The sequence below is a fragment of the Musca autumnalis genome, unplaced genomic scaffold (genome assembly GCF_047663935.1).
Source record: "Musca autumnalis isolate F117 unplaced genomic scaffold, ASM4766393v1 scaffold_5, whole genome shotgun sequence".
In the NCBI taxonomy this organism is placed as follows: domain Eukaryota; kingdom Metazoa; phylum Arthropoda; class Insecta; order Diptera; family Muscidae; genus Musca; species Musca autumnalis.
This window is the reverse complement of record NW_027412088.1, coordinates 104,894,224-104,910,215: the sequence shown is the minus strand read 5'-3', so window position 1 is coordinate 104,910,215 and position 15,992 is coordinate 104,894,224. Positions and strand designations below refer to the sequence as shown.

The 15,992-nt window shown below is 37.3% G+C and overlaps 1 protein-coding gene across 1 annotated transcript; it reads right to left on the bottom strand.

Annotated features, from left to right (window-relative positions):
- Positions 1-4,568: 4,568 nt before the first annotated feature.
- Positions 4,569-13,179, bottom strand: Cpr49Ah (cuticular protein 49Ah). The gene is made up of 2 exons (XM_073988060.1): positions 12,884-13,179; positions 4,569-5,631 (listed from the first exon to the last, which is right to left on the bottom strand). Exons 1-2 carry the CDS (start codon positions 12,893-12,895, stop codon positions 5,056-5,058), a joined length of 588 nt encoding a protein of 195 aa, XP_073844161.1. The 5' UTR covers positions 12,896-13,179; the 3' UTR covers positions 4,569-5,055.
- Positions 13,180-15,992: the final 2,813 nt, after the last annotated feature.

The window sequence follows — 15,992 nt, the reverse complement described above, 5'->3', positions numbered from 1 at the left end:
AGTAAGTAAAGGCCTCGACACATAAGAAGCATGGCATTCTTGCTTAAGTCATATCTGGAAAATGAATAAAGACCAAGTTCGACCTAATTCAAATGTGATTCTGAAATCTTTTTATTAGGTCGAACTTGGCCTTTAGTCTTTTATCAGATATGACATTCACCAAGAATGTCATGCTTCTTATGTGTCGATTTCATGATTATAAGCAGAAGAAACGTTGAATCCAACATCGCTTTGTTTATAAATGGTACTCAAACAGAAAGAGTCTCATCATTCAAATACATCGGATTTCAAATTAATGACCACTGGGATTTGTCAATGGAAATAAAATGCCGAATTGAAATGGCAAGAAACTCTTTTTTTCGAATATAGAAAAATATTAACGAGCCATGACATAACGCTGGAAACTAAAAAACGATTTGTTAAATGCTACATATGGTCTGTATTATTATACTCAGCAGAAACAAGGACAATAAAAGCCGTAGACGACAGAATACTGCACAATTTTTGAAATATGGGTATACAAACCGATCTTAAAGATATTCTGCACTGATCACATATCAAATAATGAAGTTATGAGGCGAATGACTACAGAATATCAAATAATTAGAATGATAAAAACGAGGGACAACTTATGAGAAACAGAAAATGTAATCTCCTACAAGCTATCACAAGGACCTAAATTGAAGGAAATGGGTCCAAAACATTCTGAAATGGACAGGGAACCAAGCAGATGTAGCTAGTTGAATAAAATGTTTAAATTTTATAACCAATATCTTCGAATAACTCTGTAATAATGAACATTGTATGATCGCTAATATCCGGATACGGATTTGCAAATAAAGAAGAAGATGCGCTGTTCTTACTTTTTGTTATAATGTTGTATTTTTTACAATTGGAACCCCAGTGCGTATGATTGTTATTACATTTTCTAATTAATAACAATCATACGCACCGGAATCTCAATGCTAAAAAATAAGAAGTAAGAAGGACGTTAAGTTCGGCCGGGCCGACCTTTTTATACCCTGCACCACGAACTATTTTGAAGTGAATTATTAGTTTCCTTTCATTTATTAAATTACTAAGCTCTTCCTCCTATTGTAGGAGTAGAATATCCCAACTGATAATATTCCCTTCAAAAGTGTTTATATGGAGATTCACCGTAGTTCTTTCCAAAACATGGACCAATATTACCGAATTGAGCTTTTGAAATCCTGCCAATACATAATATTAAATTACAGCAATATCTGTTCGAACATTTAACAATACAAAAAACTCGAAATACACAAAATTGGGCAATAGCGGCTAGACTTTAACCTGGATATATAAGGACAGTTTGGTTGCGGGTAAGTTTTCTATCTCCGGCAACACAAAAATTTAATTAACGACCAATTCGGTAGAAAAATGTGATTAAAATCTTCAAAAAACCTTAAATGGTGGCTCTGCTTATATGAGGGCTGATGTTTTGTACCTGTATAAATGTCTTGTACCTTTACCAAACTTCAGTTATTCCGGTTGAGTAATGTGGCCAAAAGTGGTGGCTATATGAAGGCGCGGGCCTATATCGAAAAATTTCTGGTGAAAAGTTGTATGCCTCAAACGAAGACTAAACGCCTAATTTAAACCATTTCGGTGAATATTGGAGCCAAAATCTTTAAACTACCAAAAATTTGGAGTGACATTTCCATATGTAGACGTGGAGATATATCGAAAAATTTCATTTGGACAATTGTATACCCCCAACGAAAACTAAATACCAAATTTCAGCCGTTTCGGTTTGGTATTTATGACATACAACGACAAATTTCAGGTGGAAAGTTTTATATCTCCAATGAAGACTAAATACCAAATTTCAGCTATTTCGGTGTGTTAATGAGGCTAAAATCTTCAAAATACCGAAAATCGGGAGGTACCGTTTTATGGGCGCAAAATGGACTACATGAAGGCGTGGACCCGTACCGACAAATTTCTGGGGGAAAGTTGTATACCCCAGCCAACACTAAGTACCAATTTTCAGTCATTTCTGTGGAACATTGAGGCCATAACCTTCAAAATACCGAATATTGGGAAGTACCGTTCTATGGGGGCTATATGAAGGCGTCAACTTATACCGACAAATTTAGAAGGGAAAGTTGAATACCCCCAACGAAGACTAAATACCAACGTTCAGCCATATTGTGGCCATAACGTTTAAAATACCGAAAATCGGGAGGTACCGTTCTATGGGGACTATATGAAGGCGTGTACCTATACCAACAAATTTAGAGGAAAAAGTTGAGTAACCCCAACAAAGACTAAATACCAAATTTCAGCCATTCTATGGGAGCTATATGAAAGGGTAGACCTGTACCGACAAAGTTCTCGAAAAACATTTTATAAGTACCAAATTTCAGCCATTTCGGTGAGCTAATGAGGCAAAAACCTTCAAAATACTATGAATATTTCGATGTGTTACAAACGGAATAACAAATTTAATTATACCCTCCATAATATGGTGGAGGGTATAAATAACAAGATAAAAAGTATCAGTCGGCTTTGCCGACAGAGATATACCCTCAGCCTATGTGAATTGAAACTTTAATCTACGGACGGATCGAATGTATTTAGGGTCTTTTCAGAATTTTGTGGCCCTTTTTGGACATTTGAACTTGGCGACAAAAATGTGGATAAGGATTAAAGTTTATAAGTGTTGCGAATGAGGTGCTTAAAGGAATGGACCGACATAGTCCATTGTAAAAGTGGATCTTATTTTGAGAGTCATATCTTTTTGATATATATTGGTCTCATTAGTCATTTCAGTGGGTCATCCTATAACTTTTGGACCACTATTCCAGGAAGCATGGACTTGTCCACGGAAAATATAATATGGCTGTAAACAGGACCACAACGAACAGCATCGGTATACATTTCCAAAGGATCTTCGAATAGACCCTAAACTGCACTTAGACACAAATGAAAAAAACTTTTGTGCGGGAGGTGCCCTAATGTGAAGATCAATATCGGCCATTTTAGAAATTAAACTAAATTTGGACAAAATATTAGGAGATCCATAGTTTGGACCAAATAGCTTACCCCGTTCAAGAGATATCGTGCATACCATTTTAGTGACGTTTTTTAAATATTGGGGGGAAGTACCGGAAGTTGTTGCCCATCTTTGAACTGAAAGTAAGTTAGACGAAGGCCAAATTTTGGACCAAATCGGTTGATCAGTTCGAGAGTTTTCGTGCTCTCCAGCCATAGGGGTTTTTTACACCTTTCGGGGTGTTTTCTCAAGAAGTATGGACTTGCCCCTGAAAAAACATTTACCGTCGTAATTGAGGCAGCCAATTCAAGTTTCTTTAACAGAAATCAAAGTGAACTTATCCGAAATTTTATGTGGAAGGTACCCGAAGGTATGGACAAATATAGTCCAATTCAAACCTGATCTATATCTGGTAGATATATTAGGATGTGTAAAGTATGGACCGGTCACTCCCTTCAAGGTTATCGCGCGCACAATTTTTCCGAAAATTTTTCTAACATTTGTGGGGGAGGTACCTGAAGGAGAGGATCGATATGGATTATCTTCGAACTTAAACTAAGTTTGGACAAAATATTACGAAGGCCAAATTTTGGACCGCATCTGCAGATCCGTTCGAGAGTTATCTTGCGCTGCAACCACTACACACGGTGTCATAGAGTTTTTTGTTGCAACTTCAGGCTATTTTCTCAGGAAGTATGGACTTGCTCCAGATGAAACTTGTACCGTCGTATAGGTTGCGGTGAATACAGGTTGCCACAACAAAAATCATAGCGATTCGAGAGCAGGCCCTAAACCGAACTTTTCCGAAACTTTGTGAGGGAGGTAACCGAAGGAGTGGACCGGTTGAGTCCATATTAGAAATTCATCTTAGTCCGGTATACATTTTGCAATATGCAAAGTGTGGGCCAAATCGGTTACTCCATTCAAGAGTTATCGTACACACAAATTTTGCGAACATTTTCGAACTTTTGTGGGGGAAGTACCTGAAGGAGTGGACCGATATAACTTAAACTAAGTTAGGATAAAATATTACGAAAGCCAAATTTTGGATCTAATCCGTTGATCCGTTCGAGAGTTATCGTGTGCTCCAGCCAGACAGACAGACAGACAGACGGAACGGACATGGCTAAATCAACTCCAAATTGTCTGAAATGGATTTCGTCCGAACATACTTGGGGTCTAAAACCGTTATTTCGATGAGGCACATTTTGCTCGTATGAACTTGTATATACCCTCGTTAGCATAAATGCTGAGGGTATTAAAAAACATTAGATTATCACTTACAGCTTGTTTATTAGACAACGAAAAAATTCTTGATTTAAAATCAATCAAACATGTCATGGGCTGAGGGTATATCTATGATGGCCAAGTCGGCTGGTACTTATTTATGTATTCGTTAATTTACTTTACTAAAGGAAATTCTATGTTACTTCATATGTGTGTCCAAAGTCATTAACAAAAGGCTTTCATGTGTTAAGTCAATATTTCAATGTCTACCAACATGTTTTCATTTCCTATTTCAAAAAACAAAAAAATAAAAAAACTAATGTTTATATTTAGTTTTGTTTTTTTTTTTATTTTATTTGAGTGTTTTCTTTAATTATTTCAAATTATTTGTACATTAATTACTGTTGTTGTTGTTGAAATAACATAAAAAAATGTTTTTCTTTCATTAAAATGGTTGGTTAGTGACAGTGGAAGAAATGCTCAGAGAAAAAATAAATATTTTCACACACGTCCACACAATTCGCAAGCAATATTTGTTAAAAGGTACGGAAATCGATAATTTCGTAATGAGTGGAGAAGATTAAAAAATGGGAGAAGGTTGGAGACAATTGGAGCCACATACTTACAACACCGAACTTAAAACAAATCACAGTCTTGGTTTTTTGTTTGAAAAAAAAAGGAATGGGACAGAGGGATACATTTACAGATTTGTGTTAATGTTTTTTTGTGCTATAGTTAAAATCATCCTTGTGGTAGGGGTTAGAAATTATAAATATGGGGAATATGAGCAATGATATGTGAATGTCTCTTTAAGGATTCTCCAAAGGACCTACATACTGGCCATTTTGATTGGCCAAACGAACATTCTCCAATTTCTTGGCAAATTCAGGATCACTTTTGGCTCTTTGTTCTAAACGTTCTTGTTGTTGCTTTATACCGGCATAGATTTGATCTAAACCCTTTTGAATTTCTTCAGGAATGGCAGGTGGTGTCGGTATATGATCCCCGGTGGCCCGGAATCCACGTTCATCAGCCGTGTACTGAACATTAATGGTTTCACCTTCGGGCGACTGATATGAGTATTGGCCATGTTGTACCAAAACACCATTGGGATTGATTTCGGAGAAATCTTTTAGGAATCCAGTTTCTTCGTGTATTATATTATTGCCAGTTTCATATTCTGTCTTGTAGCTGCCGTCTTCGCTTTGCTCTTTGTTGTATTTAAGAATTGGTATCCAAGTGGAGGTTTCACGACGTGGATCTGGTTTCTCGTCTAGGGGGATGTTATTTGCATTAGGATGAGGTTGATGATTGTTGATGTTACGATGTTGAGGTTTCGCGCTGCAGGAAATAAAAATCACGCTCAAGCACAAGAAAGTCGTCAGCTGTAAATTAAATAAAAGAAAAGAAAAAATCAAAATCAAACATCAAAATAATTCTTATTAATTATACCCTACACCACACTGTGGTAAGGGGTATTATGTCTTTGGGCATTTGTATGTAACATGCAAAGGAAAGCGAGAGAGGTCCATAGTTCCTTTATCACCAAATTCGGACTAGAAATAAGTTTGCCATTTGTATTGAAATCGGTTCAGATTTGAATATAGCCCACATATATATTTTCGGCCGATTAGTGGTATTTGGTGCTCCAATCAGACTACGTGTGTCCAATTATGATAAAATTTGGGATATATGACAGAATTTGCACTAGAAAAAAGTTTGCCAAATGATATTGAAATCGATGCAGAATTGATTATAGCTTCCATATATATTTTCGCCCGATTTTGGGTATTTGGTGAATCACTCCCGCTATTGTATGTCCAATTCTGATGAAATTTTAAATTTATGACGGAATTTGGACTATAATTAAGTTCTCTAAAATATTTGAAACACGGTTCAGATTTGGATATAGCTCCCTTATGTATTTGCCCGATTTATTGTATTTGTCGCATCAAGAATAGATATTCTGATGAAATTTGGAAAATGTTGCTCAATTTGGTCTAGAAAAAAATTCGACAAATTATATTGAAGTCATGGTGGTGTAGGGAATCATATAATCGGCCCGCCCGACTTTCCTTACTGTTTTTCTCATTGGAGTTGAGCTGGATGATCGACGATTTTTTGCAAGTGAAAAAGGAAAGCCGAAGATTCCCACACAACCACCGGTTTCGCTGTTAGTTAGGCAGCTTATCAGACATATCGGATGTGCAGTGGATTCTCTGTCATCGTACTTTGATCTTTCGAATACAAATGTTTTTTTTTTTTAAGTGACAGATATTTGTCCTTTAAATCTGCATGACAATCTCCACGACAAACGCTTTTTAGCGCAGCCTTAGTAAGTTGCGCATGTATTTGGATTTGAAGCTAAGGATTTATTAGCATTTATGCTAAAGGAGGATACACACTTTTAGACCTCAAGTATGTTTGGACGAAATCTATTTCAGACCATTCGGAGTTGATTTAGCCGTGTTCGTCCGTCTGTCTGGCTGGCTGGAGCGCACGATAACCGACTTGGTCCAAAATTTGACCTACGTAAAATGTTGACCCAACTTAGTTTAAGTGGCCATCGGAATCCAAACTTAGTTTAAGTTTGAATGTGGGCACTATCGGTGAGTGCAGTTTACGATATGTTTGAAGGTCCTTTGGAAAATTATACCAATGCTACTCCTTGTGGTCCTGTTTAAGCGAAATTATGTTTTTCGTGGACAAGTCCATGCTTCCTGACATAGTGGTCCAAAAGCTCTAAGTTGTACGGTGACCAACAGAAATGACTGCTGGGCACAATATCTTTCGAAAGTATGACTCCCAAAATAAGATCCACTTCCAAAATGGACAATGTCGGTCCATTCCTTCACGTACATCCTCCGCACCACCAAACCAAAATTTGGCCTTCGTAATATTTTGTCCAAATTTAGTTTAACTTCGAAGATGGTCCACTTCTTCGGGTACCTCCCCCACAAATGTTAAAACTATTCGCTAAAATGGTGCCCACGATAACTCTCGCAGGCAGTAAAAGGTTTGGTCCATACTTTGTGCATCGTAAAATGTCTGCAAGAAGTAGATCAAGTTTGAATATGGATTATATATGACAGATATTTGTCCTTTAAATCTGCATGACAATCTCCACGACAAACGCTTTTTAGCGCAGCCTTAGTAAGTTGCGCATGTATTTGGATTTGAAGCTAAGGATTTATTAGCATTTATGCTAAAGGAGGATACACACTTTTAGACCTCAAGTATGTTTGGACGAAATCCATTTCAAACAATTCGGAGTTGATTTAGCCATGTTCGTCCGTCTTTCTGGCTGGCTGGAGCGCACGATAACCGACTTGGTCCAAAATTTGACCTACGTAAAATGTTGACCCAACTTAGTTTAAGTCCGATGATGAGCCATATCTGTCCAATTTTTTATGTACATCTCCACAAAATTTCGAAAATGTACGGAAAATTTGTGTGCACGATAACTCCTGAAGAGAGAACCGATTTGGTCCATACTTTGCACATCGTGAAGTTTCTGCCAGACATATGTTGGTGAGGTTTCAATATGGACTCCATCGGTCCGTTCCTTCGGGTACCTCTCACACAAAATTTCGAAATTTCAGTTTAGGACCTGTTCTCGAATCGTTTTGATTTTTGTTGTATTCGCTGCCCCCATTACGACGGAATAAGTTTTATCAGAGGCAGGTCCAAACATACTGAGAAAGTGTGCCGAAAGGTGTAAAAGTTCCCTGTGGCACCATGTGTAGTGGTTCGAGCGCACGATAACCCTCGAACCGATCTGCCGATTCGGTCCAAAATGTGGCCATCGGAATCCAAACTTAGTTTAAGTTTGAAGGTGGGCACTATCGGTGAGTGCAGTTTACGATATGTTTGAAGGTCCTTTGGAAAATTATACCGATGCTACTCCTTGTGGTCCTGTTTAAGCGAAATTATGTTTTTCGTGGACAAGTCCATGCTTCCTGACATAGTGGTCCAAAAGCTCTAAGTTGTACGGTGACCAACAGAAATGACTGCTGGGCACAACATCTTTCGAAAGTATGACTCCCAAAATAAGATCCACTTCCAAAATGGACTATGTCGGTCCATTCCTTCACGTACATCCTCCGCACCACCAAACCAAAATTTGGCCTTCGTAATATTTTGTCCAAATTTAGTTTAACTTCGAAGATGGTCCACTTCTTCGGGTACCTCCCCCACAAATGTTAAAACTATTCGCTAAAATGGTGCCCACGATAACTCTCTCAGGCAGTAACAGATTTGGTCCATACTTTGTGCATCGTAAAATGTCTGCAAGAAGTAGATCAAGTTCGAATATGGATTATATATGACAGATATTTGTCCGTTAAATCTGCATTACAATCTCCATGACAAACGCTTTTTAGCGCAGCCTTAGTAAGTTGCGTATGTATTTGGCTTTGAAGCTAAGGATTTATTAGCATTTATTTAGCATTTATGCTAAACAGAGTATATACACTTTTAGACCTCAAGTATGTTTGGACGAAATCCATTTCAGACAATTCGGAGTTGATTCAGCCATGTTCGTCCGTCTGTCTGGCTGGCTGGAGCGCACGATAACCGACTTGGTCCAAAATTTGACCTACGTAAAATTTTGACCCAACTTAGTGTCCAATTTTATATGTACCTCCCCACAAAATTTCGAAAATGTACGGAAAATTTGTGTGCACGATAACTCCTGAAGAGAGAACCGATTTGGTCCATACTTTGCACATCGTGAAGTTTCTGCCAAACATATGTTGGTGAGGTTTCAATATGGACTCCATCGGTCCGCTCCTTCGGGTACCTCTCACACAAAATTTCGAAAGATGTTCAGTTTAGGACCTGTTCTCGAATCGTTTTGATTTTTGTTGTATTCGCTGCCCCCATTACGACGGAAGAAGTTTTATCAGAGGCAAGTCCAAACTTACTGAGAAAGTGTGCCGAAAGGTGTAAAAGTTCCCTATGGCACCATGTGTAGTGGTTCGAGCGCACGATAACCCTCGAACCGATCTGCCGATTCGGTCCAAAATGTGGCCATCGGAATCCAAACTTAGTTTGAGTTTGAAGGTGGGCACTATCGGTGAGTGCAGTTTACGATATGTTTGAAGGTCCTTTGGAAAATTATACCGATGCTACTCCTTGTGGTCCTGTTTAAGCGAAATTATGTTTTTCGTGGACAAGTCCATGCTTCCTGACATAGTGGTCCAAAAGCTCTAAGTTGTACGGTGACCAACAGAAATGACTGAGGGCACAAAATCTTTCGAAAGTATGACTCCCAAAATAAGATCCACTTCCAAAATGGACTATGTCGGTCCATTCCTTCACGTACATCCTCCGCACCACCAAACCAAAATTTGGCCTTCGTAATATTTTGTCCAAATTTTGTTTAACTTCGATGATGGTCCACTTCTTCGGGTACCTCCCCCACAAATGTTAAAACTATTCGCTAAAATGGTGCCCACGATAACTCTCGCAGGCAGTAACAGATTTGGTCCATACTTTGTGCATCGTAAAATGTCTGCAAGAAGTAGATCAAGTTCGAATATGGATTATATATGTCAAATCCTACGGGTACCCCCACACAAAATTTCGCTTTTTTGCAAAAGGTTGTTCTGAGAGTCCTTTTTACGGCGGTTGCCCATACTTGTGAAAATGACCCAAAACTGTAAAAATCCCCTACGGCCACCACGTGTAGTGGTTGGTGCTCAGAACAATATTCGAACAGGATACTGCGTTGGCAAAATTTTGGATATCGTAATATTTCTGCGAATCTTAGATAATGTTCGAAGATTGTTCTTATCTGCCCACTCCTTTCGGTACCTCCTCCCCCACAAAAATTCATCGCTTAAGCGGATTAACCGGTCTTCTCATTAGGGTACCTATCCCACAAAAGCTAAACATTTTTGTTTATGTGCAGTTTAGGATCTGTTCGAAGGTCGTTTGGAAAATTATATTACACTATGCAACACTGAAAATGCAAACAACTTCTGGTATTCATTTTTTGAAAGTACATATTTAGACTACAAAACCCCTGCTAGGGTTTTGTCCTGTCAGATCCAGTTCGGATTTTATGGCCTCATCTAAACCGGGCTAAATCTAAACATTTTTGCATTTATCAGGCCTTTATATCAGAAACGAATATGAATTTGGCCTTGCTGTCTTTAGCAATATTGAAGCCCTCAACTAGTACAACTAATCTTTTGAAAAAAACCACACAAGAAAAACTCCATCTAGGGCATCAAAATCTACAAAATACAGAAAATTTTACATAATTGCTGAAATTCTGGTCAGTATTGGCTAAACTATTGGGAGTTGAACCAAGTAACCGTTGGCAAAAATCTTTCAAATAATGTTTTCAACAATTCTTTGGAACATTCTGAAACTCTAAAATGCTTACTTCATGTTGTTTCAGCGGTATTTTGCATCATTTATTTTACAACACGTATTTCAAACACAGTTCACACCAACAGTTTATTCTCGCATTTCCGATTTCACTACATTATTGACATTTTTATTAAATCGTCGTTGAAAAATGTACTGAAAACAACGACATAGAGGCGTTTTATAACAATGACATGTTCTGAAGAGTTGTATATTACATTCCAGCGAATATTTTTCCAAAAGAAACTATTCAGAAAAAATTAACGGTTTTGGCGATACGGTGCGAAATGTATAAAAATAGTAGAATTTTTGCATATATTTTGAAATTTGAGGCAATAAATGTAGTTTTTCGAGTTCATTATTACTCCAAATATTTTATTCTTGTCCTTATCTACAAATTTGCTTCAGAGGTCAGAAGAAGATTCGCATTGGGTTCAGAGATATAGCCCCGAATTTCTTTAAAAACTTAATATTTAACCATGTTTAGATGGGGCCATAAAATCCGAGCTGGATCTGACACAACAGAACCCAATTAGGGTTTCTTGTCGTTTGGGTCTGTACTTTCAAAAAATCCTCAGTTCGAATTGTTTGCACAAGATCACTTTAAAAATGTTGCACAGTGTTATACTAGTCCTTATTATATATTTACGTGGCCACGTCCATGCTGCCTGAAGTAGTAGTCTAAGAGCTCTATGTTATACGGTGAGCAACTGAAATGACTGGTAGCGCGATATCTTTTGATTCGATATTGTCAATAGATGAAATTTTTAATTCACACAGACTGAGGGAATATCTCTGTCGGCAAATCCGACTGATACTTTTTTACTTGTTCAAATGTTTTCGAGGACGTGATTTCAAATCCCAGCCGGGTTCAGATGGTTTATGTTAATTGTCATTAATTTTCTCTTCTTGGAGTTGTAATTGTTATCACGAGGCAAAAGTTATCACGAAGCACAAGCCTAGTCTGCTTAGCTGACCAACATGCTGGAAGACGGCACTCCTTGTTCCGATAATGTGGAAGCACATAGGCAACGAATATCACACTCTCTTCAAACTGCCGCAAAATCTATACTTGTCATTAGGCTATTGAAGAGAAGATCGCGGCTACAGAGCAGCTCTGCATTCAGTAGCATCTCGAAGCGCCAAGGAGAAATATCGGGAGAATAGGGAAGAGTACTGTCAGGAGAAAGAAGTAAGATCAAGGAAAACGTGAACGTGAGAAACTCAAGATGTTGTTCAGGAGTCAGAATTAACTCTGAATATTTTACCTGAGTATAAAACACCAGACTGAAAAGTATGGTGCAGGCATATTTTTCTGCAAAGACGATGGGAATCTGGTAACTGATATACTAGATAGCGTACTGAGGATTTGGAAGGAGTATTTCATGAAGCTCTTGAATGTCTTCCACGTAGCCAAAGCGAGGTAACGACAGCAATTAATCGCCGAACTAGGAACCCAAAATACCTAATTTTAGCTAATTCTGTCAGCCAAAAATTTGAAAAATACCTGAAATCGGGCGGCAGTACTATTATATGAGGGCTATACCACAACGTGGGCCTATATCCACAATTTTTGTGGAGAAGTTTTCTGACGACTAGGATCTTTAAATACCAAAAAACATGAAATGGGGTAGGACCGTTAAGAGGGGAATATACCAAAACGTGGGCTGAACTTGACCTATCTGCAAACAAGTTACGCATATGTTCGTCGTAGTGTCCTATCTCAATTTGCTTGGATGCTAGAGTCTGTTGAAGAATGAGATCCCAAAAATTTGAGGTAGACACATTCACGTTTAACGATCAAGAATAACATACATCGAATTCATGGTAATAACATTTTGCGAAATCGATAGAGTCTGGTGAAACCGATGTTAAGTTAGTAAATACAATCTCCGATGATACTGATGAGTTTGTTTTAAATAACAATAAGCTAACGAAAGGACAAAAAGGATTCAGCAGTTTTCGTTTTTTGTGCTTTATCAAAAGCTCAACCCGAATACATCGTAAAAATTCTGGCGACAAAATGACAAACCCCCATGATTGAATTACAATAAAAATAGATTTCGGCATCTTGTTAAAAATATATATTCCGTATATGAATTAATAATATTATTAATATGAGGTCAATTCAGCAACTTGAATATTTACATAACTTTTAACGTTTAGTTTTGTTTTGCAATTTTCACAAGACACATTCAATTTTAACCTTTCAATTAGTAGGATAATAAAAGGATTCGCACACTCTTATTGCTTACTTACAAAGAATTTCATTTTTAAGATTATTAATTGTTTATTATTCTAGTTTTGTGAAAATAATCTTATGTTCCTTATTTATAGTTTTTTTTTTGTCCACAAAATTCACTTCACTTTTGGTATTTAATTTCTTAGTGGCGCGGGTTGGAACTCTTGCGGTTTTTGAGCAGTGAAAGCAAAATTTAAAAAAAGACTGTTCGCCGACAGGCCCTATTTAAGCTATTTATAGTGGCTTGACTGCGCCTCCTTGTGAGCCAACTAAAATTTGTTTGCAGCTCACAATTACCACAACGGATGCCACTGAACCTACCTCACAGCGTCTGTTTTTAAAGTCAGCGCAACCATTGCCGTCATCTTGTGTGTCAACATAATTGAATTTAAGTTGAGTTGTAGTTGTGAGATTGGGTTAACGTTAGAGGTGGCCACATTTCTAAAAAACTAAAATCAGAGTGATACACAGTGATGACACAAAAAACTTTTTTGTTGAATTATGCAAATTAAATGAGCTGTAACTTGTACAGTTTTGCAGATATTTGCATGAAAATTTTTCATAAGATAAAGTAGAAGTCGTAGACAACATGGAAATTGGTAACTCAAAAAACACATTTTTTCACCTATTTCACTCTTTGAGTAAATGAGTGGTATGGCTAATAACAGAAGATGAAGATATGTTGCGAGAAGCGATATTATATGGTCTGTTCCTTTACTCTTGAAAATGGTAAAACCTGCAAAAATGGTAAAAGTTGTAAAGTGCTACCATATGAATTGTATGGTGTCTGAAGTAATGGAACGCTTTTCGATTAAAAAGTGGTAAAACTTGAAGATTCTTGCACGTAAAGGAACAGAGCTATAGTCTTGCATGCCTTGGAGCTTGGAAAACATTGCCAAATTTTCACACTAGATAATATTAATATTGTTGTTAACCTTTTTTGTCAGAATCCAGAGGCGAAACAGCTTGTTGTTGTTAAATCAGAGGTGGACACGGAGGGAGTATTACTGTATGTTCGTGTATAGTGAGACTTAATTAAAATTAAACGCGTGTGCATGGTTAAAGTAACACGGTGCCCTTGAGCCAACTTGAAATTAGGGATACGCAAGTCGATTTTCGAGTAATCGATTCCTCGATTTTTTGATTTGAAGAATCTAAAAGTCGAAATCAACTTTTGACTTCATAGAAAATCCAAATATCGATTTTCTATTACGATTTTTAGATTTTTGCAGTGGAAATCGAAAGATCAATTCTATTTTGACTTTTTAATGTACTACGAAAATGAAATATACAGATTGAATTCTGAAATTATTCTTTGTGTTCAAATTCGTAATTCTCAAACCAATGTAAAGCAGTAAAAATATAATAATGTTCATATGAAAATGCTTTGTGTGTAGACTTCAATGAAATTTAAGAAAAGAAGTGATAAAGAGTTTTTAATGAAAATTTTCATAGTCTGGCACAAGACAAAAGCTAAGAATCAAAAGATCGAAAGATCGATTTTTAAGTTTTAACCAAAAATCAAAAGAGCGAAAATTCGACTTTTGCTTGATAATACGTATCCCTACTTCAAATGAAAGGTGCTTACACCTGGGAAGTTTGAGCGGATTCTGAAACTACAGTGTTTATAGATGAGAAAAATCAAAAAAACCAAAAAATCGCCGGAGCGCTTTTTAAATAAATCGCGGCCAAAGCTTACATTTTTAAGATTTTTCGGTTTTCACGATTTTGCTGGGAAACCGCAAGCCCTATCGAAATATTGTAGCTGTGTGTTTTATAAGGAGACGATACAGTCAGAGAATTGTCCGAATTTGAACTTCTATATCTCTAAAATGGTAAAACCTACGACAATATTATCGAAGACAATCTTGTAGAGAATTTTCACTGCTACAACATTTTCTCTAATCCCATTGCATTTTCTCTAATGCTTGCAGTTTCCCAGCAAAATCGTGAAAACATAAATTTGAACTTTGACCGCGATTTATTTAAAAAGCGCTCCGGCGTTTTTTTTTTGCGATTTTTCTTATCTATGAACATTGTAGCTTCAAAACCTTCCCAGGTGTAAGCCCCTTTCATTTAAAGTTAGTTCAAGAGCACCGTTGTAACCAATGATACAATTATTTTAACTACTGTTGTAAGTTTGGATTTAAGACTTTTCCATTCTTAAGCGAGTGACATGAACCGAATAGCCCATTAAACAACAATGCAAACACGCTACCTTTCGTACCTCAAAAGTGATGGGTTATTCCTATAGGACCCATTTTTCAGGCTGCAAGGACGTTGGTACATTTCACACAGTGTGTGCGAATATGGATCTCATTTGATAGATGATAAGCAAAATGAATATAAAATGGAAACCTAGTCACTCTGCACCAAAAAACTACAGAACCATTATCTTATCCTCCTATCTCTTCAAGACATTCAAAAGACTGATCTACCTGGAGATTAGGAGCCATGTAAACTCCGCCTCCTTAAAAAAATCGCAACATGAGGTACTCCCCAGAGTGGGCTACTCTCACCGTTACTATGACTACTCGTGATAAACAATACACTGAAAAAAGGACCATCTGGGCACTTAAGTTGTTTCCTATGCGTATGAAGTAGTACTACTAATTACTGGCAAATTTCTGTCTACAATTTTGGAACTTTAGCATGGAACCATATTACAACTCAAAGTTAATACAACGAAAACAGAACTGGTACCTTTTTCACTAGAAAACATAAGTGGGCGACTTTGTGTTACCAGTACTGATTGGAACATTAAATGCCTGGCAGAACGTAGTGATCCATATCTATGGGCATGAATATATCCTAAAGGACCCTCGTGGAGAATTTGGCGACTATATATTACCAGTCTTGGGATTTGAAAATGTACATGCCGTTATCCCAAGTAGATATGACTGGAACCGAAGAAACTTTACTCTGGTTGGTCTGGCTTTTTTACACAATTTCTATGGTGGAAGAAGGTACCGGAGCTGGCGTCTACTGTTTCTGAGTACTCATAAATGCTGTAGAACTGATACCACATCTTGAACTGGTGACTATCTTTGTGGATAGTCCTTGGATCCCCACATTCTATTATCTTAAAGATACTCTATTCTGACCCTTACTTCCTTCCTTGTATGA